The sequence below is a fragment of the Ahaetulla prasina genome, chromosome 3, assembly GCF_028640845.1.
Source record: "Ahaetulla prasina isolate Xishuangbanna chromosome 3, ASM2864084v1, whole genome shotgun sequence".
Lineage (NCBI taxonomy): Eukaryota > Metazoa > Chordata > Lepidosauria > Squamata > Colubridae > Ahaetulla > Ahaetulla prasina.
The window spans coordinates 73,522,723-73,547,104 of NC_080541.1; the positions used below are offsets into that span (position 1 = coordinate 73,522,723).

Consider the following 24,382-nt stretch of genomic DNA (forward strand, 5'->3'; position numbering starts at 1 on the left):
AAAAGAATTGACTTCCGACTCGTTTTGGTGCAGAATAACATACAACCTCAGCTTTATACGGTTACATAACATATTAGCCATTTCTATAACAACAAGCCTGTCTAATCAGCAACGCCCAAAATCAAATATTCATTTTTCCCACCTCTAGTACAAAGTCCAAAAGCAGTTTCCAAGTAAAAACAAAATTAATTGTATTCTTTTATTTAATCAAAGCAATCAATTTCACCATCTCTGCTAACTCCATCAACTTTTATAGATTTCTAAGACAAATCCTGTTGGGCACACCTCATCCTTTCTGTCGTGGAAATGTTTCCTGGGCTGAAATTAGCACCTACATACCTGTTTTTACAAATGAAGGCAAATATATGTGTCCCAGGATAATGTTGCAGGATCCAATCTGGGTCGGTCACTGGGACCAGAGTTTTGGTTTTCTGAGCTTTCAGACTTATGCTGGAGCCCATCCTCAGGGAACTTCTCTCTCACAAGACTGTGTCCAATGCAACAATTTAGTGAGGAGAGTTGATGAAATAGAAAAGAGAATAATTCCTCCTTTCCCCTGTCCTGTTTAGCATATATTTTAGTCAAGACGTACCCTCCACCCCCATGAAATCGGTTTATCAAATTTCGGACACTGAAGGATAATTGTGTCAAGATAGTCTACCGTAAAGTCTTTCACTACCAACAAATTATGTATTTTTATAGTTAACTGTTATTGTATAAATTGTCATAAGTCATTTGAGAGTATGGTACAGATAGTCCTTGACTTGGGTCACAATTCAGTCCAAAATTTTCATTGCTAAGCAAGACAAAACAATTGAATCTTGCCCATTTTATGCCACAACTTTCTTGCCACAGTTGTTAAGTGAAGCACTGCCATTGTTAAGTTAGTAACATTTTATTTATTTATTTTATTTATTTATCAAATTTTTATACCGCCCTTCTCCCGAAGGACTCAGGGCGGTGTACAGCCTAAATAAAACACAATATATATACAATTAAAATCAAAATTTAAAATAAAACATATTACAAAAAGGCCAATGTTTAAAAATTTAAATTTTAAATTTTAAAAAATTTAAAACCCCACAACAATAAAACCCAATTAAAATATTAAAAAACCATTATGCCAGTCCAGCTTGAATAAATAAGTATGTTTTTAGCTCACGGCGAAAGGTCCGAAGATCAGGCACTTGGCGTAGGCCAGGGGGAAGTTCATTCCAGAGCGTCGCTGCTCCCACAGAGAAGGCCCTACTCCTGGGGGCCGCCAGCCGACATTATTTGGCGGACGGCACCCTGAGGAGACCTTCTCTGTGAGAGCGTACCGGTCGGTGGGAGGCATAAGGTAACAGCAGGCGGTCTCGTAAGTACCCGGGTCCTAAGCCATGGAGCGCTTTAAAGGTGGTAACCAAAATCTTGAAGCGCACCCGAAAGACCACAGGAAGCCAGTGCAGACTGCGGAGCAGTGATGTTACATGGGAGCCACGAGCGGCTCCCGTTACTACTCGCGCAGCCGCGTTCTGGACTAACTGTAGCCTCCGGGTGCACCTCAAGGGCAGCCCCATGTAGAGAGCATTGCAGTAATCCAACCGAGACGTAACCAGAGCGTGCGTGACTGTGCATAAGGCATCCCGGTCAAGGACATGGTTATTAAGGTAATCTGGCTTTGACTTTGCTTGTCAGAAGGCCGCAATAGGTTAGGGTTAACATGACCCCAGGATATGACAATCATTATCATGGGATTTTGATCAAATGACCAAGGGGATGCTGCAATGGTCGTAAGAATGAAAAACTGTCATAAGTCACTTTTTTTCCAGTGCCGTTTTCATTTTGACTGGTCACTAAATAAATGGTTATAGGTTGAGGACTATCTGTACATATAACACAAAATATAGATAAATAACAATGTCTATCATTCTTATATATAAGGTAATCAGTCTCTCTATGTGTGTCTATGTATCTTTTAGTATTGCAAATACCTTTAATTTTAAAACGTGTAACTAATAAAACTGGAATGTGCTGCTTTGTAAAGAATGTTTGTGTAAACAAAGTATCTCTGCTGAAAGCATGACATCAGTTGCCTCCTTTGGAAGGCCCGAGAGGTTTCTTGGGAGGATGTTTTCAGATGTCTGCATGGGCGCCCCGGGGTTGAGCAAGATTCTTTGAGCTGTGGAGGCACATCCAGATGGCTTGAGAAAATGCATATGTTTTTATATTTTTTAACGGTGAAAACAATCAGTGAAACAGCTTACCTTTGGAAATAGTGGGTGCTCCATCATTAGAGATTCTTAAGAAGAGATTGAATAGCCATTTGTCTGGAATGACATAGGGTCTCCTGCTTGAGCAGTGGGTTGGCCTAGAAGATCCCTTCCAACTCTGTTATTCTATATTCTGTATATACAGATTTAAAAACCCAGATGTACAGTACTATTAATCACTAGGAAGAAGATTTTCTGTAATAGAAGAAGTGAATTACATATTTATTTCTTTAATTGTTCTATAGGCAACTGAAAGTATTAAAATGCTGGTCACTCTTTGCCAGTCTGGCAATGAAGAAGTTAGGAATACAGCTTCTGAAACCTTGCTTTCTCTTGGTAGGTTGGATTTTTTTATGATGTTTCTGGTTTTACTCCAAATGGAAAAAGAAATCTAGTGAACATGACAAAATATTAGTGTGAGAAGGGTTAATCGAAAAACTACAAAAAATAGAAATGAGGTAGTATTACCAAATTTACCAGCCCCTAATCTCCTATTGACATGAACATAGTGGCATAATTAAATGATTTACTGTGTAAAAACTTTCACTGTCACGGGAATTCTCAGGAAAGGAGAGGCCAAAAGTAAGAAGGAGCAATTTCTCTGTCTTCCTTTTCCTTCTTCCTCCTCCTCCTTCCTCGTCTTTTGAGAGGAAAGGTAAGATTTCTTATAGAAAATTGCAGGGCTGGAGGCTACACTAGGAAGTAAGAATAAAAATCTGAAAGAAGCCCATGACAAAAGACTGCTATTACTGTTGCCAAGAAAACTTGAAAGGCCCCTTCCCTGAAATCATCAAGACTCCAGGCTGTCTCAAACGAGACCCAATCCTTGTCCATAATCAAGAGTTTTTTGAAATGTCAGATATTATATCCAGTCTTGCCATGTCATGCAGTGTGAGATTGTGATTTGCAGTTTTCGAACCACAGGTTGAAAAGATGAAACATTTATTGTTGTTTTCTTTTGTTGCTCTTCAGGAGAAGACGGACGGCTGGCATACGAACAGCTGGACAAATTCCCCCGTGAATTTGTTAAAGTTGGTGGTCGACGCACAACTGAAGTGGCTACAGCTTTTTAAATGTTCAAATTATATTTTGAACTATGCCAATTTCATGTGAACCATGATGGTCCTGTAAAAAAACTGAAACTTCAAAACCCATTATTTGGAAAATTGTTTTGTAACTTAGGAACGTATCAGCATTAAAAAAAGAGAGAGGATTTAATGTATGGACTGCTGTTGACTCTTCTATGTAGCTTATGGTGAAATATTGATTTGTTGAAGATTATGATAATCTTGCTTTTTTGTGAAATCCATGTAATTGTTGTAAAACTTTGGAAAAATGAGAGATGTTTTGAAATTATAAGATATGTTAAATATAAAGCAGTGCGTGTTTGGTGGGCATAATTGTGCCAGTTTCCAATATGTGATACTGTGTTGAAAACATTGAAAAGCAAACATTTATATAAGAGCCATGGAGGTGCAGTGGTTAGAGTGCAGTACTGCAGGCTACTTCTGCTGACTGCCAGCTTACTGCAATTTGGCAGTTTGAATCTCACCAGCTCAGCCTTTCATCCTTCCTAGGTCAGTAAAATGAGGACCCAGATTATTGGGGGCAATATGCTGACTCTGTAAACCACTTAGAAAGGGCTGTAAAGAAATGTTAAGTGGTATATAAGTCTACGTGCTATTGTTATTGGTATTTAAAGCCATTCTGGCTCCCACCCTCTCTGAATCTCATCAAATATCTGCCTGTCTGATATTATTACTGGTAGCCATCTAGGTTAGCATAAGCAATACTCAAAATTAGGCCAAACTAAGGATGTGAAATTCCAGATAGTGTGATTTATGTCCCCTGTTTAAATGTCCATTCTTTGGTTTTTTCCTTCCTTCACTCAGAATGCAAATTAATACTAGGAATTTTTTGTTGATAACCAGTTGTGTAAGTTTTGTAAAGCAAGTGAAAAATTAAATTGTTTTTTTTCTACAGAGAAGCATATAAAGTATACTTAATGACAGGTAATCCCCGAATTCCCAAAATTTCAGGGAGGTGAAATTTACCTTTTACTTTTTAAGACCTTGATTTATTTAATTTTATTTTTCAATATGACAGATGATAACAAAAATGATTTCTGGACTGCCTTATAGAGCATAAAGTGATCAAGATAGCTTATAGATTAATCTGATGCAGACTTTCTCTGAAGAAAATCCTCTTGAGTTTATCCTTGTTTCAAACAAGAATTAATAGAATTGCAGCTCCAAAGTATTTAATAGAACTCCTTGTTACTACATTTGTGGATATACACTTATGAAAGCAATTAGCTTCTCTGCTACTGTTGGGATCCACAAGCAGAAAAAAACAATCAAGCATTCTCTGAATCAGGTAGATTTTTGAATTTTGTTTAGAAATATGATTTAATAAAGCCCTTCTTTTGCAAATGCATGGTTAAGACATTATTTTTGTGAATGTATATATCTGTATATTTATAAATCACATATAAGTATTACTTGATTAAAATTACATTTGTACAGTTACTTAAAAGTTACTGGAAAAAAAAACAAGCATTTCTCATAACATGTGAAAGTATTATGCTTCAGGTTTTTATAGCACATTGCTCACATGAGCTTGCAACCTTTTATGGTCGTCTTTTGTACTGATTCTTGACTTATATATGCCTTCTAATTTTGTGGTATTTGTTATTTCTGGTATTTACCTTTAAGTTATAATAAACATTATTTTTGAAATATGAAATAGCATGTGATAAAGTTTTCTTGCATTTATTGGTGGTCAGTTCCTGTAAAAGTATGTGGAAATGACTTTGGGAAGCAGGAGGAAGAGCTGCAGACTAGACAACTAGTGTGTAAAAAATGTCAGCCCGAAGCAGGAGGGAGGGCATAGGAAATGTTTCAGACGAGATTGTCCCATTTTCCCAGAGAGCAAAAGGAAAGGAGGGGAGAAATATTTTTCAGTCTTGCAAAATTCTGTTAATATAACCTTACAATAAAGACAGAGCTTGCACTTCTAGTCCAGACTCATGGGTATGTAGGGCTTTCAAAGCAGGGTTTAGACATCATCTGGCTACAAATATTCCTGGACACTGAATTTTTTTTTTAAAACAAGTTTTAGTTATTTTTTTCTTTCACATACATATTTTATGAACAGAATATTGACCGAATCATATCTTATACAACTTATCATATCCAAATACACTTTACATAGTTTGTTTTTTTTTACTTTTAAAAGCATTTTTTCTACCGAAAGCCGAAAGCCTGTGATGATCAGGCAACTTAGCTGGGATCACCAGAGGAAAAAAAGCTTTTAAAGGGTTCTGATGATCCCAGCTGAGTTGCCTGATCGCCAGAACCTTTTTAAAGCATTTTTTTACAACCTCTTCGGCCGAAGTGGTTGTAAAAAATGCTTTTAAAAGGTTCTGGCGATCAGGCAACTCAGCTGGGATCACCAGAGGCTTTTTTTTAAACTTTTAAAAGCATTTTACTTTTTTAAAATAGGATTTAAGTAAACTAGAAAAACACAGAAATAATTCTAAGCAAGACATCATTAAGAACCTATGCTGTTACATTGCACATTCTGTTTACAGAATTCATTACCTAGTTACCAGTTATGAGTGAATTTTGTAGTAACTGAATCAATATATTGATTTTTCCAGCATTTTTTCAGTTGATAAAAGAAGTATACTTCTTTAGGAAACATGGGAATTGTTTTTAGTGCACTAAAAGCTTGTTATAACATGTATTGTGATAAAACAAGAGAACCAGTCATCAAGCTGATAGATCCGATCTTCCACCACCACAAAATTAAAATATACGCCATGGATCTAAGAAATACAGAGCTGCCGCTGGAAGAAAGAGCCAAGGCTGCATTATATATAGGCCTACTAGCTTACACAGGTACACATGAAAGATTGTGTTAAATTTGGGATAAGAGATTCAAAGATTAATATATTCTACATTCATTGAAATAATATGTAATATATTATCCTTAAATCAGTGATGTCAAACCTATGACACATGTCAAAGGTGATATGCTACATTTTGGGTGAAATGCCAGCATTCATCAACCAACTATTTTTGAAAGCAACCCCATTATTGCAATTTTAGGCTGTGAAGGTTTCATGTACATGGGGTGTATTCTTGCATGACCTCTTCCTCTGGAATTCACGTGGAGAATGGGGGTCAATACAAGAATGGGGCATGCTATTGCGGGTTTTTGGAGGCTGCTGAACAGCAGTCTTCAAGAACAGACCTTGTGTAATCTGGAGTAGCCTCAGTCCAGATGGGAGTGTCAACAGAAAGAGAACACAGTCTGAAGGTAAGTAGGTATGGCAGATCATGGGGACTGCTGGGCCATGGGGCCAATTGCACCATTTTCCAAGCTGGTCTTTTTGAGTGTTAGCAGTGGCCCTAAGGTTAAAATCAACACCTGGGTCTCAACTTCAGGCCCAGCTTTGTCACTGCCAAGTGCACTATTCATAGTGCATAGCTATGAGGGCAGATTATTTATCTTGTTACCTTGTAGGGGGAAGGATGATGCATCAGCAGAGTCATGTTAGACATTATGCATTTTTGATACACAAAGCCCGAAAGATTTGCCAGCATTCTCCTAAATATTGTGAGACCTACAGAGTTCAGCTCGAGACACAGGTATTATGGGGTCTTCAGCAACAGCGGAACTTCTGTATGCTTGCCTGTTAGTTGGGACTTAGAAGAAATGTGTTTTAAAATTACTGCATTGTTAAAAAGGCCTGAAAATCATCACTATTAAAGTTCCCCATAGTAGAAACAAGAATGGTAATTAATTGATCCTTTTGCTGTCATCATACCTCATCTTTTTAATTGAGAATAAACTTTAAAGCCCAATTTCACTCTAAGCCAGATATGCAGTTTCCACCCCCCCTCAAATAAGCCCTACACCAAAAATAAGCCTTAGTTACAATCATCAGCATGGGGGGCATGGCCAACACCACAGGTGGCGAAGGCCCAGAGGCTAACCATGTCCACCAGCAGCTGCAGCCTGCATATCACAGGTCAGTTGATTACCTGTCCAAGCAGCAGGCCTATGTGGGGGGACTCACACCATATGGACGTGCCGCGCAGGATGTGGGAAAGCCAAGAGTCTGTGGGATAGAGGCTGCCCACTCCTTTCCATAGTCTCTCAGGTTACCTGCTCCATTGTGGCTGCGAGCAAGCAGAAGTGGGCCAGCGGCCATAGAGGGTCCTACTGGACAGGGCTCCTGGAGTCGCTGCCATGAGGCAGATTTTAAAGTGGATGGCCTGGCTGAAGGGTCCTGAGGTAAGCCAGTGCAGGGTGTGTGGGACAGCTCCAGCACCCCAGTTGCAGTGGTGGCATTGGTGCATCACCCAGTCTACCTCATTGCAGCTGCAAAAAAGCAGACGTGGACCTCCTGTACATGGTGAAGAAATAAGCCCTAGTGCTTATTTTGGTGTCCCCAAAAATTTAAGACTCGATAACACATTTTTATTCAGAAAAGTACCTTCCTCCAGTTTGTTTATGCTATTTTTTTTCATTCAGGATTTTTTTCTACTTGACTTTACAAATTTCTTCAAATAAGATTTTTATTTTGGAAACTGACTCACATAAGAGCTGCGCCGTGTAAAAAGAGAAGACCACAATGTAATTGAATACAGCACTTGTCAATTATACACCCATTATAGATCCTTTTCTGTAGCACACTTCTGCTTGTGACAGTAACATTTCCAGTTTTAGCTGATGCCTTCTTTGCAGACACATCCAACAGAGCCTGCTCTACTGGACTCAGAAGTGATTGCTTTGGGTTAAACAGAGCAGTAGAAATGCCATTTTGGTGGCTGTTCTCTCATGTTTCAGGCAGCAGTGATAATACCTGCATTCAAATCATTTTTTTCTGTCCCCCCCACCTCAGTCCGGGAAGCACAAGAAAATGACTCAATTAGCCGGCAATTGAGTCCACGACAGCTATCAGCTCTGGCAGCAATCCAGCGAGCGTCTGCCAAGGTTTTTCTGTTATCTTTCTTGATGCCGGCGTGTCAACCAGGAATAAACAGCACTTCAGCTCAAGTTCTCTCTAGGCAGTTTGATTTGTTCGTCATGAAAGCAGTATAGCAGCCCCTCCTGCTTTTATACCCTGTGGGGTGTGGCTCTGTGACTCAGCACTTTCTAGGCCTGTCTCACCCCTGCTTCCTTTGTTCCTGCCTCTCTTGTCTACGAAACCTGGGGTCTAACCAGGATTGATTGTCCTCAGCTGGGTCTGGAAGCATTTCCTGGGCGGGGGAAGATACAGGAGAGAGGCCTTGTCACCTCTTCCACCTGGCCTGCCTCTGGCTCCTGGAGCTGAGCCAGGGAAGTCGGCCCTGCAGAAGGGAGCCCCGACGGCCCTTCTCCCTCACTCTCTGAGTCACTCTCTGGCAGGGGGCCAGGCCCGGGGGGTGCGGGGCTGGACCCACAACACATTTGAACAAATTCTGCAAGTTGAATGAGGGCAGCAGGAGGAAGAATGTGCTTCATCTTGACATTTATTGAAAATTTGGGAAATGTCTTTGTTTAATGAGAAAGTGGCTCAAAATTTACAAACTGATTACTTTACAGGTGGTGTCGGTGCTGGAAATCTTGCTTCACAATATATTCAGGACATGATTGATATTCTGATTATGCCAGATACATCCACAAAAGTAAGAATCTTAGTTTTAAAAGGACTATGTAGTGCATGCTACATTAACCCGGTAAACCAAAATGAAGCCAAAGCTCACCACCTTCCTGAAATTATGCTTTCCTATCTTGAAGAAGAGGAAGACTCTGCAGAAGCGGACTCAGATCTAGTTCTGGTGAAGTTCTGGGTTTGTTATCTTATGACCGTTGTCTGCTGTAATAATATGTCTTATATTAAACTATTTCATGAAATTGGTGGCCAAACACTAGAGAAAAGATTGGAATACCTGTCTAACATGGAATGGTTTGGCTGGCCCCAAAACTATGCTACATTAATGCACATGTTTATGGGATATTCAGGCACAGAAGTATACAAATAGAATTAAGGGAATATGTGTCAGAATAAATAATTCTGCTACTGATAAGCACTAGGTATTACTTTCTTTAAATATTTGACACAATAAAATTACTCAGTGTTTAAACTGACGTTTAATTCTAAGATTTATTCAATCAATAAAGAATTAAAAAATGATAAAGTTAAACTCAACAGAAGTGATCTTTATTGCTTGCTGCCTGGATGTTCAATTTATTAGTCTAGCATCTAACCCTAGGATCTCCTAGCAATCTTTCGAGAATTATTCACATTGAAGTCCCCTTAGCTATTTTTGAATTCACCCAAGGTTTTGGCTAGGTGATGGCATCTGCTTTCATTTTGCTAGATGCTATCAATCTGAAGAAATGCTTTTGTGAAAATCGTTTTAAGAACAATAAACAGCCTTCAAAACACAAATAAGCTGTTATGCAAATAACACCTCATGTACTATTACTGTTAAAAATTATTGGAACTATTAGGAATCCTGTTAAGCTAAAAATATTTAATAATTATGGATCTAGCTGGTTTTAGATTGGGAAGATGTTTTACCATTTCTGGAGAAGAAAGTCTCAGTTTGACTGATTAAGGTGATGGGGCTGTAGATTACTTTAGCAGGGGAACACACAGTTGGAAATGCCTGCAATCCCTTCTATCCCATGTAGTCAAAACTTCAAAATAAAATAAAAAAGTTTTGTCTAATAAGGGAAAAATATGACATCCACAGCAGAAAGGTAACTTTAATAAAACTAATCAAAATGGCACAAAATAATAAGCAGCTCTCAAATTTTCTTGAAATCTTTATCAGGTAAGTTACAAAAATCAGAAGAAGGAAGGCAAAAAAAACGAAAAACAGGTCAGATGATGTACAGATTAAACATTTATGCAAAGTGAAGTGGCCAGGGCAATTCATTTCCCCGTTAAATGATTAATCTACTCAGCTAAATATAACCCAGTGGAATTAAATATGTTCTCTTACACTTCACTAATTTTATAAAGATTTAACAATAAACTTAGAAACAAAATATGGTAGTTTTCTTCCAAATACTGTCTATTCCATGCAGAGGGCTAATTGAGGGTCTCATGCTGTGGATTTAATAGTCATTTTAAAAAAGTGTTCTGCATTTAAAAGGCACTACCTTTTGAGACAAGATAAACTCGCAAATTAATACTGGAAAACAGAAGCAGAGGCATGTCTGGTTTGAGAAGAATTGAAAAAAAATTAATTTCAAAATATTTGGGAATTGTGCTATAACAGAAGAGGTCTCTAAGCAAGGATAAAGATACATGCCAGAAAAAACTAGATTGTGTAATATGATGTATCAAGAAATAATTTCCATCTTTGAAAACCATATCATAATTGTGTGGGCAAATTTATTTGGTAATTACAAATGTCGTAAATGAATAAAAACTTATTTACAAGCTGAAATACACAGTATTTTCAATTAATAAGTGACTATATACAATCTAATACTTTCGATAAGACTGTTAGTCACTCTGCAACACATTAGTAGTGCAACCCCATCCTCAAAATATTAGATAAATCTGTAGTTTTCAGAGGATTTCTTGATTGCTCTGCCTTCCCCCCCACTTTAGAGCCCAATACTTTCAGAGGTTACTTTTTCAATTTAGAGGCACATCTGCATCATCTGTAGAACTACTGGAAAAATTTGAATGTTCCTCTTCCACTTCACCATCTAAATCTTCCTCATATTCTTCATTTTCAATTTCTTCCAGATCTAAATTTTTCAAAATGTCTAGGCTTTCTGGTGCTTTTCCAGTTATTTGCTAGATAAGTGAAACGATGGTGTTAAGACATTCTATTCTTGATAATCTTAGCTTTACATTTCAAATTATACCTATATAAAATTATACATAAACAACCTACCGTATTTTATGGAATATAAGATGTACCTTTTTCCACCCAAAAAGAGGGTGAAAATCTGGGTAGGTCTTATACTCCGAATGAAGCCCCGCCCAGCCTCTCAAAAGGAGGTTTCAGAGGTTGAAAAAAAAGCAAGGCACAGAGTTCACAACCAATGAACCTGTTCCTAAAATTCACCTCTGGGAAGAGCTGATTGGGGGGATTCCTGGAGACCAATCCACCAGCCAATCAGGTTTTTTCTTATTTTCCTCCCCAAAAACGAAAGTGTGACTTATAGTCCGAAAAATATGGTAAATGTATAGATCCGTGATGGCAAACCTATGGCACGTGTGCCACAGGGGGCACACGAAGCCATATTTGTGGGCATGCAAGCATTGCCCTACCTCAGCTCCAGCGCGCATGCCGGCCAGCTGATTTTCTAGCATTCCGGGCCCACTGGAAGTCAGGAAACGGTCTGTTTCCGGTCTCCAGAGGGCCTCTGTTGGGGGGGGGGGAGAGCCTGTTTTCGCCCTCCCCAGGCTCCAAGAAAGCCTCTGGAGCCTGGGGAGGGTAAAAAACAGGCCTACCGGGCCCAGTGGGCCAAAAGCAGGGGGAGTGCGTGGGGGTTCCATGCGCATGCATGGGGGGCACTGAATTATGAGTGTGGGCATGTGCACACGACCCCCGCTTTTGGCACACAACGGCAAAAATGGTTGTTGGGTTATGACAGCAATTGGGGCCAGAATTTCCATCACTAAGCAACTCAGTAGTGAAATGCAACATTACATGACCACATCACTTAATGAAGGCAATCCCAGAAGTCCTTGTTACTGTTGCAACGCTAGGACTGCATGGGTCATTAAGCAGAAAGAGGCAGGGATTTCAGGCAAACAAGCTGGTAGGTGAGAGCTCTGGGCAAGGTGTTGCGGATGGATGCTATAGAATCGTGGTGTGTGTGTGAGGGCCACTAAAGGCGGGTAAGCACTGGTGAGATTTATTGAGATTGCTCTCTTAATAGAATTAACATTCATTCCCTTCTGGTTATTTTTTTTTCTAATTATGATTGGTTTTATATATTATTTTTTAATTTAGTGTTGTACACTGCTCTGAGGCAGTCCTTGTGAGATGAGCAGGCATAAAAATTTGATAAACGAGAAAGATCTAAGGATTAACAACACATAGTTTACACACTATGCTCATCCTCCCTGATGGCACAGTGGTTAGAATACAGTGCAGGCAAATTCTGTCCCAGCCTAGAATTCAATTGTGCGGGAGGTTCAAGGTTGACTCAACATTCCATCCTTCTGAGGTGGGTAAAATGAGGACCCAGATTGTTGGGGGCAATAAGCTGACCTTGTAATCTGCTCTGACCTTGTAAGTGCTATTGCTATTGCTCAACCTCAAAAGTTGAAAAATTGAGATCAGGGTTCAAAAGATATCTGCCATGCAAAGGAGACTAGTAGCCGGATATTCAAGACCACTCTTTCCTCCACCCCACATAGATTTACTTACTTTTTAATTTCCAAAGGGCATAAACTCCAGTCAACATTTTGTTTTATTAACTGAGCAGCTTACCTCTATCATATTTGCCATATAATGAACATGGTCAGCTAGTTCTGCCAGTTCCTCATTTTCTTCTTTTAGACGAGCAATTTCACTAGTTTTTAATTCAATTTCTTGATGCAACTAGAGAAAAAAGAAAATTTTAGATAATGCAAATTTCCAAAGCAGGTCTTCTGTAACTTCTAAGAACCTTACCTTTTCATTTTCTTGTAAAACCTCATGCAGGGCTTTCCTCCTCTCCTCAGCCAATTCCTTCCAATACTGGAATGAAGGATTGCCTGGGGGGGAAAAAAACCATAAGTACTGATACTAAATCCAGCACATAATTTATTGGAATTACTCTACCAACATCAGACCTAAGTCACATAAAGCAGGGGTAGTCCACCACAGAAACTTTACAACTTCAATTCCCAGAATTCCTAAGCCAACCATACTGACTCAGGAATTCCAAGAGTTAAAGTCCACAAGTCATAAAGTTACCGTAGTTGCCCACCAGATATAAAGTATTCTTTTAACAGACATCAAATGAAACACTATGGTGTCAGTGTTCTTAAAAAAACTAGTTGATTCCAAAATTTTAGCAATACCATGTTTTAAAAAACAACATATTCCTCATGGTAGTGGCAGATAGGGAAAAAGACCACCTCCACCCCCAGATTATTCCAGAGTTATCTTGAAGGCTGACCCAGCTGGAACCACAGACTTGACAGTTGGGTTAAAGCCTAATTAATTTACTGATCTTTTAATTTTCTCTCTATTCTACCTTATAGTTCAGGTTAAACTCCTGCATTGGGTTACATGACCATCTTAAACAAGAGAATGTCAAGAGGGTCTATATTCAAGCTCAATTAAAATTATTTGCACTTGGATCACAATCTCTCCAGTATCTGAGTGCCCTTATTTTTCTGCCCAATCTTATTCCTTCTTTAAATGACTCTAAACAGGACTTATTTTGGCTCCTCTTGCTGGAAGCCCAGTTCTAGGCTGTCTGAGAACAAACAGCTATATAGTCCTACGATGACACGTTACATCTTTGCTCTACATGTTGCCGGTGTGCTTATGGGTCAAATTCAAGATGCTGGTTTTGACCTTTAAAGCCCTTCGTGACATGGAGCCATGTTATCTAAGGAACCACCTGTTCCTGACTGAATTTGCTTGTCCTACCAAAACTGGCAGAGAAGGCATGGTGCAGGTCCCCTCTATTAAGGAATTACACTGGGCAGGTGGGCCTTCTCTGCTGTGGCATCCATATTATGGAATCTTCTCAGCAGAAATGAGTCTAGCACCATCGTTTTCAACATTTTCCAAATTTCTCAAGACTTGGCTATGCCATCAGGCTTGGTGATCCCAGGGAGATCCTGTAACGGTTCCCTTATTATGGCTAACATCATCCTCCCTGCTCATGTCTTTAGTTTTTAATGACAGTTTTATATAGTTATTTTTTAGTTTTCTGCTGATATGATACATAAATGCAGTACCATCAAACTGGTTTTCATGAGATTAGCCACTTAACCATAACCTCCACCCCTCTTTCATAAGTCCCAATCAAGTACCACTCTACTTTAGTTCTGTGCCTGCACAAACATGCTGAACACAAAAGGACCAGTAACTCTCAATTTTTCTCATAGTCCCAATAGCTAAGTTTTCTTTTTTATTTTGCATTTATATATTTATATTTATAAATATTTATATTTATTATATTTATATATATTGCATTTATATATTTATATATATATGTTATATAATGCATTAAATAAAATACATGAGATCAGATAAATTCTTAAAAACTGCACCTCTTCTGGTTCTGCAGTGAATATCTCTAAATATCATTACTTGATTATAACTCCAATTCAAAAGCTCTTTCTTCTGTTTCAGAGGCCTCGTAACTAGATACTGTAAAGATGACATTCCATCTAACCAGGGATCCCCAACTCCCGGGCTGCGGCCTGTTCAAAAACTGGGCTGTGGGAGAGATGGGCAAGTGCTCACAAGTGAAGCTCCCCTCACATGAGTGGAAGGTGCTCAGGCTCAGGCTCGCAGGCCCACCCGCACAAAAGAAGGCACTTCACACACAAGCACAAGTGCCCTCCCCTCGTGCAAGTGGAGCTTTGTGCACGACTGCAAGCACCCTCTGCTCACACACAAAGCTCCATTCGCACAAGTGGAGGGCGCGTACACCTGCTGCTCACAAATGGACCTGTGCGAGTGCCCCTCACGCGCCCTCCCCAATGCTGGGCCAGCAAGCAGAAAGGCTGAGGAGCACATATCTAATCCAGTATTGTAATTTGTTATGGTACTTACAGCACCATAGGTGGAACAAACCTTTTGCTGTAAGATCAGAAGGTTGGATTGCTCCTCTTGTATTTCTGTATTCTATTTTATCAGCAGCCTCAGGTTTGGATACTTTTGAGATAAGCTGATCATTCCCACATTTCTTCTTGATTGAAGACTTAGCCTGCTACAAATTATGAGCAGTTTAATAGATTTTTAAAGGTGAAAGACAACCTATCCTTCCATCCATTTAATTAATCTTAAAACAAAGAGTCCAGAAAACAATACCCTAATCAAGGAACTATCAAGGAGAAAAATCACAACCCTATCCAAACTTGGAAGCCACTGTGTAAAAATAGGAAGCAACCCCCTCCCTCCTGCCCTGATGTTACCTGAGTACTGAAAGGTCTGCAACCAAACAACCAAGCTCAGAAAGCACCAAAGTTCAAACCTGAGCTACATATATTCTCTACTATTGGACAGTCCAGTTAGGGTTCATATTAATATTACCTTGAGCTGTGATGACAGAAAATGAGTCACTGATCTGTCTTAATCTAATGTTCAGTTCAAGTTGTTTATTTAAGCCAGGGCAGGAAACCTCTTGGGATCATGAGAGTGCAAGGTGGACAAGGGACAGTGTTCTCAAAGTTTGCTGTACAGTTTGGTCTGCTTCATACTTCAGAACTGTTGCTTTGCAGGCTGCCTACCATTTATTTAGGACTCTTTAATACATACTACTTAAATTAGCAGCATAATTACAGTTTAATTAAAAGCAAACTACAATTCCTGTGCCAGCTCATAACGGATCTAACTAGATTCGGTTCCAAAAGAAATACATACCTCATTTGTCCTGCCCACTAGGCAACCTGTAATAGATGGCTGTATCATCTTAAGGGTCTGCCTCTGTGATGTGCAGTTTGTCTTATTTGTAGAAACCTGCTGAAGAAACAACATAGGGGAAGTCAAGTTTTTAAGCAGACTATATTAATATTTAAACACTACCAACATGCTCACATTTAGTAAGAATATTATGTTTGATGGGAACTTTAAAAGTTAAAACATGCAAGTCAGTACTTGTAAGTCAGAACCTCCTGGCACTACCCTCTCGGGACAGAAATCATAACTAGACACATTCATTCAGATGTAGTTTTACTCTGCATTATTTTCAATTCCAGAAGTAGGTTGGTGATCCCTAAGCAATTATAAACATTTAGGTTAATTTATACACTGTTAAGTCTATCTTTACACTTTAACCAGATACTACAGAATTCAATCTTGTATAGAAGAAGGGAAAAATTATACATGGTTCCAATATGGACAATTACAAGCTAGATGGAAATTAGATAAAAAAATAGGTGTTAGGCAAATTGAGGATAATTTGTTAAAACAAATGAGAGATCAAGGCCAACAGCATATTAAGAGGTTAGTAGAAATAGACTCAGAGACTGAATTGGTTAAGGATTGTATGATTAAGTGGGCACAAAATTTTCAGCAACCAATAATGTTGGAAACTTGGGAAAGAATTTGGGTGAGGAATGTTAAATTTACACAAGCGCAAAATATGAGAGAAAATTTTTATAAGATGTTTTATAGATGGCATATAGACCCAAAAAAATTGTCATGTATGTATCCTAATGTACAGGCTAAATGTTGGAGATGCGATTGTGAAGATGCCACTTATTACCATATATGGTGGACTTGTAAAAAAGTTAAAGTATTTTGGATTAAAGTATGGTGGATTATGCAGAATATTTTGAAAAAGAAGATTAAGTTTACTCCGCAGTTCTTTTTACTAGGAATAATTATGGACTGTACAGTTATAGAGACTAAATTGATTTTGAACTTAATAACAGCCACAAGACTTTTGATTGCTCAATATTGGAAGAAAGAAGAATTACCTACAATTGAAGAATGGACACTTAAAGTATCAAATCTGGCAGAAATGGCAAAAATCTCTGCTTATTTGAAAGACTATACACAAGAAAAATATATTTTAGAATGGAAAATGTGGATTGATTATATTCAGAATAAGTATCAGATAAAAAAATATCGAATAGCATATGAGTAAATTTAGGAAATATTTTGTATTAGATATATTTCTGAAGGAGAGGGGAATTGAGAGTGTGATTAAGTGTGGAGACTAGAGATTATAATTTAGGAATTATTTTAGATTATGATTGTTAGTTTTGATACCCTGCATTTTGTTCTGGGAAGTCGGGGTGGGGGACGGGGGGTATGGGGAGGGAGTTGGGGGTTTGAGGCTAGAGATGGAGTGATGGTGAATGTACAGGGATTATTGAAGATGTATAAATATAATTAATGTAGGGTCGGGTCTGCCCAGTTACCATTTTAGAACGGTGGGGAGGGAGAAAAGAGAGAGTAGGAGGTAGGAAAGAGGAGAAGAGGAAGGAAGAGGGGTAGAAGAGGGAGAAGGAAGGTGTAGGGTGGAGGGAGGAGAGGATGTAGATAAGAGAAGGAGAGGAAGGTTTGGATAGTAAAAGAAGGTAGAAGAGGGGAGTGTTAAAAAGGGGGGTGGTGACTGGGCAGGCCCGACTAAATGTATATAACTGTACATTGAATGAATTGTTTGACATGATTGTAAAAATAAAACTTTTTTACTAAAAAAAAAAAAGAATTCAATCTTGTATCAACAGTAGTATTTACACTGTGCCTAGAGCGGAAGTTAACTTCAAAGTAGTTCTGCTTATTATAATTTCATCAATAATAAAGATTAGTAAACAAAGCCTGAGAGAGAGGTTTACATATACAAGTAAAATACTGCATAGAGTATATTGTGCTTAACGTTCCTATTTGTTTAAGAGACAATATACCGATCTAGCCAGAGCACTGGGTTTTTGGAGGGGGGGTAGGAAGAAAAGAATGCCTGGCACTCTGTCATGTGTAAATAGCAATATCCTGCATTCTTTTTTTTTTAAGTTACACTGCCACCATGAGATAGTAAACAATAGTAGATAATCAAACAGGGATAGCAGGAACATAATGTCACACTAGCGTGAGAAAGTCTGTGATTCACACTATATTTCACATGACAAGTGCTAACCTTTCCCACGGTAAGTCTCTGCTGCCAATTAATTTACTGTTGAACTTGAGGACAACTGCCAGCTACTTTGGGAACAAACACTGCACTAATTTCAGATTATAACTGTAGGTATTGAATTAGATTCAAGAAATATTCACAGCCATCCCTTGCTTGGATTAACCTATTACTTGCAATATTTTATGTTTAACCAAATAAGAACCGATGAAGGTTAAAAAGATAGCCAGTACAAAGTAAACACGAAGAATATTGATGAGCAAAGAATGCATTAGCCCGATACTCATTTCATCTCAAGACAATGTAGGTCTTTTTAATCTAATTATTATTCCTTCTACTGTTCTTTGCCAGTAGTGCCATAAGACGTTTCTATATACTTAGTGCCCAAGCTCCAATCATTACATTTTAGTGAACAAGGAGACAAGTTCAAAGGGCAAAGTTTTACCTCTGTAACTGAAGATGAAACTGGGCTTAAAAGATACTTTAGGTTATTCCACAACTCAGCCACTTTTGTACAACTTTGTCTTGTATGCTTTCCTGGATCATAAGACTCTGCTTACAATCAGTCATACTTTAATGACTTCCCTTTATTACTGCAATATGCTCTATATGGAGCTAACCTTAAAGAACAACTGGTAGCAACAACTGGTGCAGAATATGGTAGTGCAAGTAGTAATGAGCCATGATTCAAAACTAGCACTATGTTTTTACTAAGAAATTACTAAGGGACAATCAGCCCCATTAATTAATTATGCAATTATTTTTATAAATCTAAAACTAATAGGGGGAATTTCAAAAGTGACCCTTGATTTAAAAACTGTCTGAAATTGTTATAAAACATTTCAGTAACAGAAAATAATTAACTTCCCGTTTTTAATATATTGAGATTTACACTACGAACAAAAGTAACATAATTGTTCAGTTAAAGATATGCTTTTAGCAATTCAAAACAGAAATGAAAATTATTTTATGTACATCTGTTGACAAGCTTATTGAGAACAAGTATTGAAGTCCTAATTTTGGATATTATACCTTCATGTTTTGTCCATTTCTGGAGATATTGAAGCTCACTTTCTGAAAGCTTCAAAGTGCTGTTTGCAAGACACATTTGAGTATCATGGGAAGGTTAATATTTCATGTTTAGTAAACCCTTTCAAATGATTCAATAATTTTATTGAAGAATTAAATTTAATTTTTACAGATTTGTCTTCTTTGGGTTAAATTAAGTTTGTTTACTCAACCATGTCAAGTGAACTATTGTTGGGATGTTATATGACCATAACACCTCCAAGGATCAATGTTCAGTCCTTTAAATTGCAGAAGCAAACCTCGACTTACGAGCACTTGAAAGTGTTGGAAAAAGTGACTTACAACTAGTCCTCGCACTTACAACTATCATAGTAACCCTGCAGTGACGTGATTAAAATTTGAGTGCTTGGCAATCAGCATGTATTTATGCCAGTGGCAGTTTTTCCCAGGGTCACGTGATCTCTATTTGTGACCTTTCCAGGGCCTTCTGACAAGCAAAATCAATGCAGGAAGTCTGATTCCCCTAATGACCACGACAAAACAATCCTAAAATCATGTATGACTTATTTAAAAACCACATCGCTTAGCAACAGATGATCTGGTCCCAAATATGGTGGTAAGAATCACATAATCAGGAAGAATGGGACTTGGACCTAAGAGTCAGCAACTTTCTGGCTTGTTGTCAACCTTTCCCACATTTTTCTGAGCTATTCTTCCCCTTCCCCTGGCTTAAGATAGCCAATCTTCTAGATAAAACTTCGTTAGTTCCTTCACCAAACAGTTCTGATCCCATTTTGTTTATTATTTGTGCTCATGGGCAGAGTTCTGATCTATTTACAATTTCTTTCAAACATTGTTAGGTTGGAAGTGACACAAGAATTGATCACCTGACAATCTCTTTTACACTTGCAGGTAAAATTATAAAAATCAGTCATGTCATACGATGTTGGGACAAAGAAGTGAATTAAAGGATTAAGATGACTAGGATGTTCATGTCATGCTAGTACTCCTAAAAATACGAACTCATTTAGGAAAAGTTCTGCATCATGTATGACATGGTAAAAGGCTCTTTTTGGACTTTTAACTCTTATTCACATAATCAACATGTACAAATACAGGATATTTGTTACTAGACTTCCAATTGCCATTGAATTTGGCCAATTTGATCTCAGAAGTATGAAGCAGTTGGTCCTCCACTAGCTATTCCTTCCCTTGCCCTTAGTTAAGGTTATTTAAGACATAACCTTAAGCGACAAAATTATATCTATTGAGTGCCCTGCAGTTCAACAGAAAATGAACTTCAGTAAAACAGTTGCATTTCTGTCTCTTCTGTCAATGCAACTTGACAGCAGAATGATCTCCTTCAAATGCTAAATTAGAACTAAAGGGAAAAAAATAAAGTGTTATAGTTTGAACATGTGTTGATTCATATAACATGGAATTGTGCTTTGTATATGAAAATGAAATTTATCTGCCCAGGTTATTAGTTTTAAAATACCAGTTTAATATCCTATAATAATAACCCTATGTCATATAACATTTACAGGAAATAAAGAGTATATGAACAGCAACTGCTACAGGTAGTCCTCAACTTATGACCACAATTGAGTCCAAAGTTTATGTTGCTGAGAAATTTGTTAAGTGAGTTTTGCCCCATTTTATGCCACATTTGTTACGTGAACCACTGTAGTTGTTAAATTAGTAACCTGGTTAACTGAATCTGGTTTCCCCCATTCACTTTGTTTATCAAGTCGCAAAAGGGGATCACATGCAACTGTCATAAATATGAGTCAGTTGTCAAGCATTTGAATGTAAATCACGTGAACATGGAGAGGCTGCAAGTCATAAGTGTAAAAAAGGGTCATGTCACTATTTTCAGTGCAATTGTAACTTTGAACGGTCACTAAATAAATTGTTGTAAGTCGAGGACTACCTGTATTACTTCTTGACATTGTGTTGACATTAGCACTTTGTTAACATGCTAGTTACCTTCACAGAGGGCTTTTCCGTATTTGACTGTGGCTTCATTTTAGAATTCATGTTTCCTTTTAAAGCCAAAACCTAAAACAAGCACAATGAAAACATTAATACAAAACAAAATTATCCTGTGCAGCGAAAGTCCCTCAAGCTCTTTTCAAGCATGGGGCTAAAATTTCATGCTAGTCGTTCTGCATTGGAAGCTTGGAACCTCGCAAATAAAAAGAAAGAAAAGAAACTTGAGAACTTTGGAATAAGAATTCACGACATCCAAAAAAAAATCCCCAACCGGCTTCTGAAAAGGACAAGCCAGCCTCATGTTGCATCTTGCACCATTATCCTCTAATTTTAAGGTGAAAGCAGGTCACCAATAAAAAGCAGCACTTGCAGCTACATGTTTTTCCGCCAAAGACTAAAGCAAGCCCTCGGGCTTTATTTGCATGCATGCCTTTTTTTTTTTTAAATGGGCCAAAAGCCTCGTTTAGAAAGCACCTCAATTCCTCATTTAAATGACCCGAGTATGATTTTAAAAAATATTATTTACATAGGCAAATTTAAATATTAAGCCTCGCTGAGCTTAAGTAGGTTTGCAGCCTTAACTTCTGAAGGTCCTGCCTATCTTTTAAGCCTTGACTCGCACTGAAGCTGTTTTTAAGGGGGGAGGGGGAGGAAACCACCCCCCCAAATTTAGGGGTGATGAAATGGGAGGGCAGGCTTGCCTCACGAGATCCCTAAAGAGGATGGACTCCACCTCCCATTCTCCCCGGGAAGGATGTCGGAAGAAAACAAGGGTGGGGTGGGGAAAGAGAGCGAGCGAGCTGGGCAGCGCAGGGATCCCAGGAGCGACTCAGGGGGAGGCGGCTCGCCCACAGGAAAATGGCTCCCCTTCCCCTCCTTCAGTCCCCAGCAAAAGCGTGTTGCCATTCCGAAAGGATTCCCTCCCACCCCCCCACTTAGAAAAGCGCCTCAGAACCCGTGAGCAGCGCGGAAAGAAAAAGAAGAAACGGCAAACCTGGAATTCGAGGCTCCACCTGAGAGGCCGTTCGCCCGCCAGACGCTCCGACCGCGACTCCCGCGCTCGCTTGAATAAAGGAGCCTTTCGCGCGCAGCCCTAAAGCTCTCGCTGCGTCGGCGGGCGGGCCTTGTGACGCGAATCAGCCTCGCGCCAATAACCGTCCGAAGATCCAATGCCTCTAGCCTATTAAAATCCCGAATTCGGAAACCCTAAAGCCAATCGGGTCTTTCCTTCCTCTAAACCTGCCCACCCCGCCCTCCATCCACGTGAATTGTGCCTTTTTGCCTACCTGATATTTGGAAGAGGTCGTTATGTCTGGGGCTTTGGGGTGGGGGGATGGGGGAGGTGGGGGCTGCTGGAAGAAAAGTTTCCGGGCGTGGCTCTGCGCATGCGTTATTCAAAAGCAAACGTTCAGTGATAGCGTCTGGTATTTGAGGCTTGCTTTCAAATCAATGAGTAGGGCGTTAAATCTTCGATCTATGGGAAGGTCCGCCCTGGCTGAAGACCCCTTAATTAATTGATTGATTGATTGATTGGACTTTATTTGTAGGCCAGTCACTTCATAAGAGGCTGCTAAAACACAAGTAATAGCATAATCGTCTCAATCATCCACCTCATGGTTGTCCCAAAGGTGCTTTTTTCAAGAGGCAAGTGGACTTTGTTTTTCTTTGAAGATGTTTCGCTTCTCATCCCAGAAGCTTCTTCAACTCAGAGCTGAAGAAGCTTCTTGGATAAAAAGCGAAACGTTTTCAAAGAAAAGCCAAGCCCGGTTCCCCCTTGAAAAAGCACCTTTGGGATAATAGCATATTCAAAACTTCTACAGCTGTAAAACATAACATACCTGCAAATGATAAAAGCAAGTGGAAAAAAAAAGATAACCATCAAGGGCAAACATTCCTGTAGCCGAAGGTAGGGAAATGCCACCAAGGTCCATGGCATCAAACACTGGTAAGAGATCTAAATAAGATCAGAAATGATATACAAGTAGTTCATTTAGTGACCATTCGAAGTTATGACTACTAAAAAGTAACATCGCTTTTCACACTGACAACCGTTGCAGCATCCCCATGGTCAGGTGACCAAAATTCAGCTGCTTGTCAATTGGCTCATATTTATGATGGTTGCACTGTCTCAGGGTCATGTGATCACCTTTTGTGACCTGACAAGAAAAGTCAATGGGGAAGCCCGATTCACATAACAGCCGTGTTACTTGCTTGACAACTGCAATGATTCGCTTAACAGCCATGTCAAGAAAGGACGTAAAATGGGGCAGAACTCACTTAACTGATATTTCACTTAGCAACAGAAATTTTGGGTTCAATGTTGGCTGTAAGTCGAGGACTACTCCTTCCATCCAGGTTTTTTAAAATAAATCCTTCTAAATCAACTCCCATTTTGACATAAAAGCAAGCTTAGACCACTGTGTTATCTTGCTCAATATTTTCTGCATTTAGGACTGGCAAGTTTGGGAGAGGGCAGTGGGTGCTTTTATATTTTTTGCAGGAAAGTGGTTCACAGTCAGAAGCCTGTCTATTGAGATGGGGATGGTGGTATCTTGAGGCAGCCCCTTTTTACAGACCCAATTTAGAACCTTTTCCATTCTTTCCTGGACTACCTATTGGATTTAGGACTTTTTATATAAAAATGGGACTCATCTTTGGCTCCATCCTTAGCCACAGACATTCCCTGGGTGACATGGACCAGTCATTATCTCTTAGTCCAACCTACCTCACAGGATTTCTGGAGGGAGAAATGGGTGGAGGGAACACTATGTTTGTCTATGTGTTCTTGAATGAAAGATGGTACAGGTAGTCCTTGACAATGACCACAATTGAGCCCAAAATTTCTATTGTTAAGTGAGACATTTGTTAAGTGAGTTTTGTCCCATTTTGCGACATTTCTTGCCACAGCTGTTAAGTGAATCACTGCAGTTGTTAAGTTAGTAACCCAGTTGTTAAGTGAATCTGGCTTCCCCATTGACTTTGCTTTTCAGGAGATATTTATATATATTATATATATAAATAATCTACATAGACTTCTGCAAAGCTTTTGACTCAGTGGTACACGATAAACTTCTCCTAAAACTAAAATCCTATGACATTTCAGGACCCCTTCACAAATGGATATCTGCTTTTCTGTCTAACAAACAACAAGTGGTCAAAATTGGCAATGCTCTATCAAATCCTGTTCCTGTCAAGAGTGGCGTTCCTCAAGGCAGCGTCCTTGGACCAACACTCTTCATACTATACATTAATGATCTTTGTGACCATATCGCAAGTAATTGTGTTCTCTTTGCTGACGATGTCAAACTATTTAACACCACAGACAA

At 39.0% G+C, this 24,382-nt stretch overlaps 3 protein-coding genes across 11 annotated transcripts in view; 2 read left to right on the forward strand and 1 right to left on the reverse strand.

Moving 5' to 3' along the window:
- Positions 1–4,970, forward strand: part of RIPOR2 (RHO family interacting cell polarization regulator 2) — a 77,058-nt gene extending 72,088 nt beyond the window's left edge. For 4 of the 6 annotated variants that reach the window (XM_058177691.1, XM_058177693.1, XM_058177694.1 and 1 more), the window contains 2 exons: positions 2,498–2,588; positions 3,225–4,969. In XM_058177691.1, the coding sequence (XP_058033674.1) occupies positions 2,498–2,588; positions 3,225–3,325 (192 nt within the window). In that variant the 3' untranslated portion in view covers positions 3,326–4,969. Of the gene's footprint in view, positions 1–2,497; positions 2,589–3,224 lie in introns of all 6 variants that reach the window. The other 2 variants (XM_058177697.1, XM_058177692.1) reach the window with 2 other exon arrangements.
- Positions 4,971–5,838: 868 nt separating this feature from the next.
- Positions 5,839–9,590, forward strand: ARMH2 (armadillo like helical domain containing 2). The gene is made up of 2 exons (XM_058178145.1): positions 5,839–6,154; positions 8,850–9,590. Exons 1-2 carry the CDS (start codon positions 5,956–5,958, stop codon positions 9,287–9,289), a joined length of 639 nt encoding a protein of 212 aa, XP_058034128.1. The 5' UTR covers positions 5,839–5,955; the 3' UTR covers positions 9,290–9,590.
- A 411-nt stretch (positions 9,591–10,001) lies between these two features.
- Positions 10,002–22,192, reverse strand: GMNN (geminin DNA replication inhibitor). Of its 4 annotated transcripts, none has more exons than XM_058178143.1 (7): positions 22,051–22,192; positions 21,051–21,122; positions 15,818–15,913; positions 15,029–15,161; positions 12,902–12,984; positions 12,719–12,829; positions 10,002–11,067 (listed from the first exon to the last, which is right to left on the reverse strand). In XM_058178143.1, the coding sequence occupies exons 2-7, from the start codon at positions 21,099–21,101 to the stop codon at positions 10,903–10,905; spliced, it is 639 nt and encodes a 212-aa protein (XP_058034126.1). In that variant the 5' UTR covers positions 21,102–21,122; positions 22,051–22,192; the 3' UTR covers positions 10,002–10,902. The 4 variants fall into 4 exon arrangements, with proteins under 4 accessions (XP_058034126.1, XP_058034125.1, XP_058034124.1 ...); XM_058178142.1 differs by having other exon boundaries at positions 15,818–15,916; XM_058178141.1 differs by having other exon boundaries at positions 15,029–15,164; positions 22,051–22,190.
- Between the last annotated feature and the right edge of the window lie 2,190 nt (positions 22,193–24,382).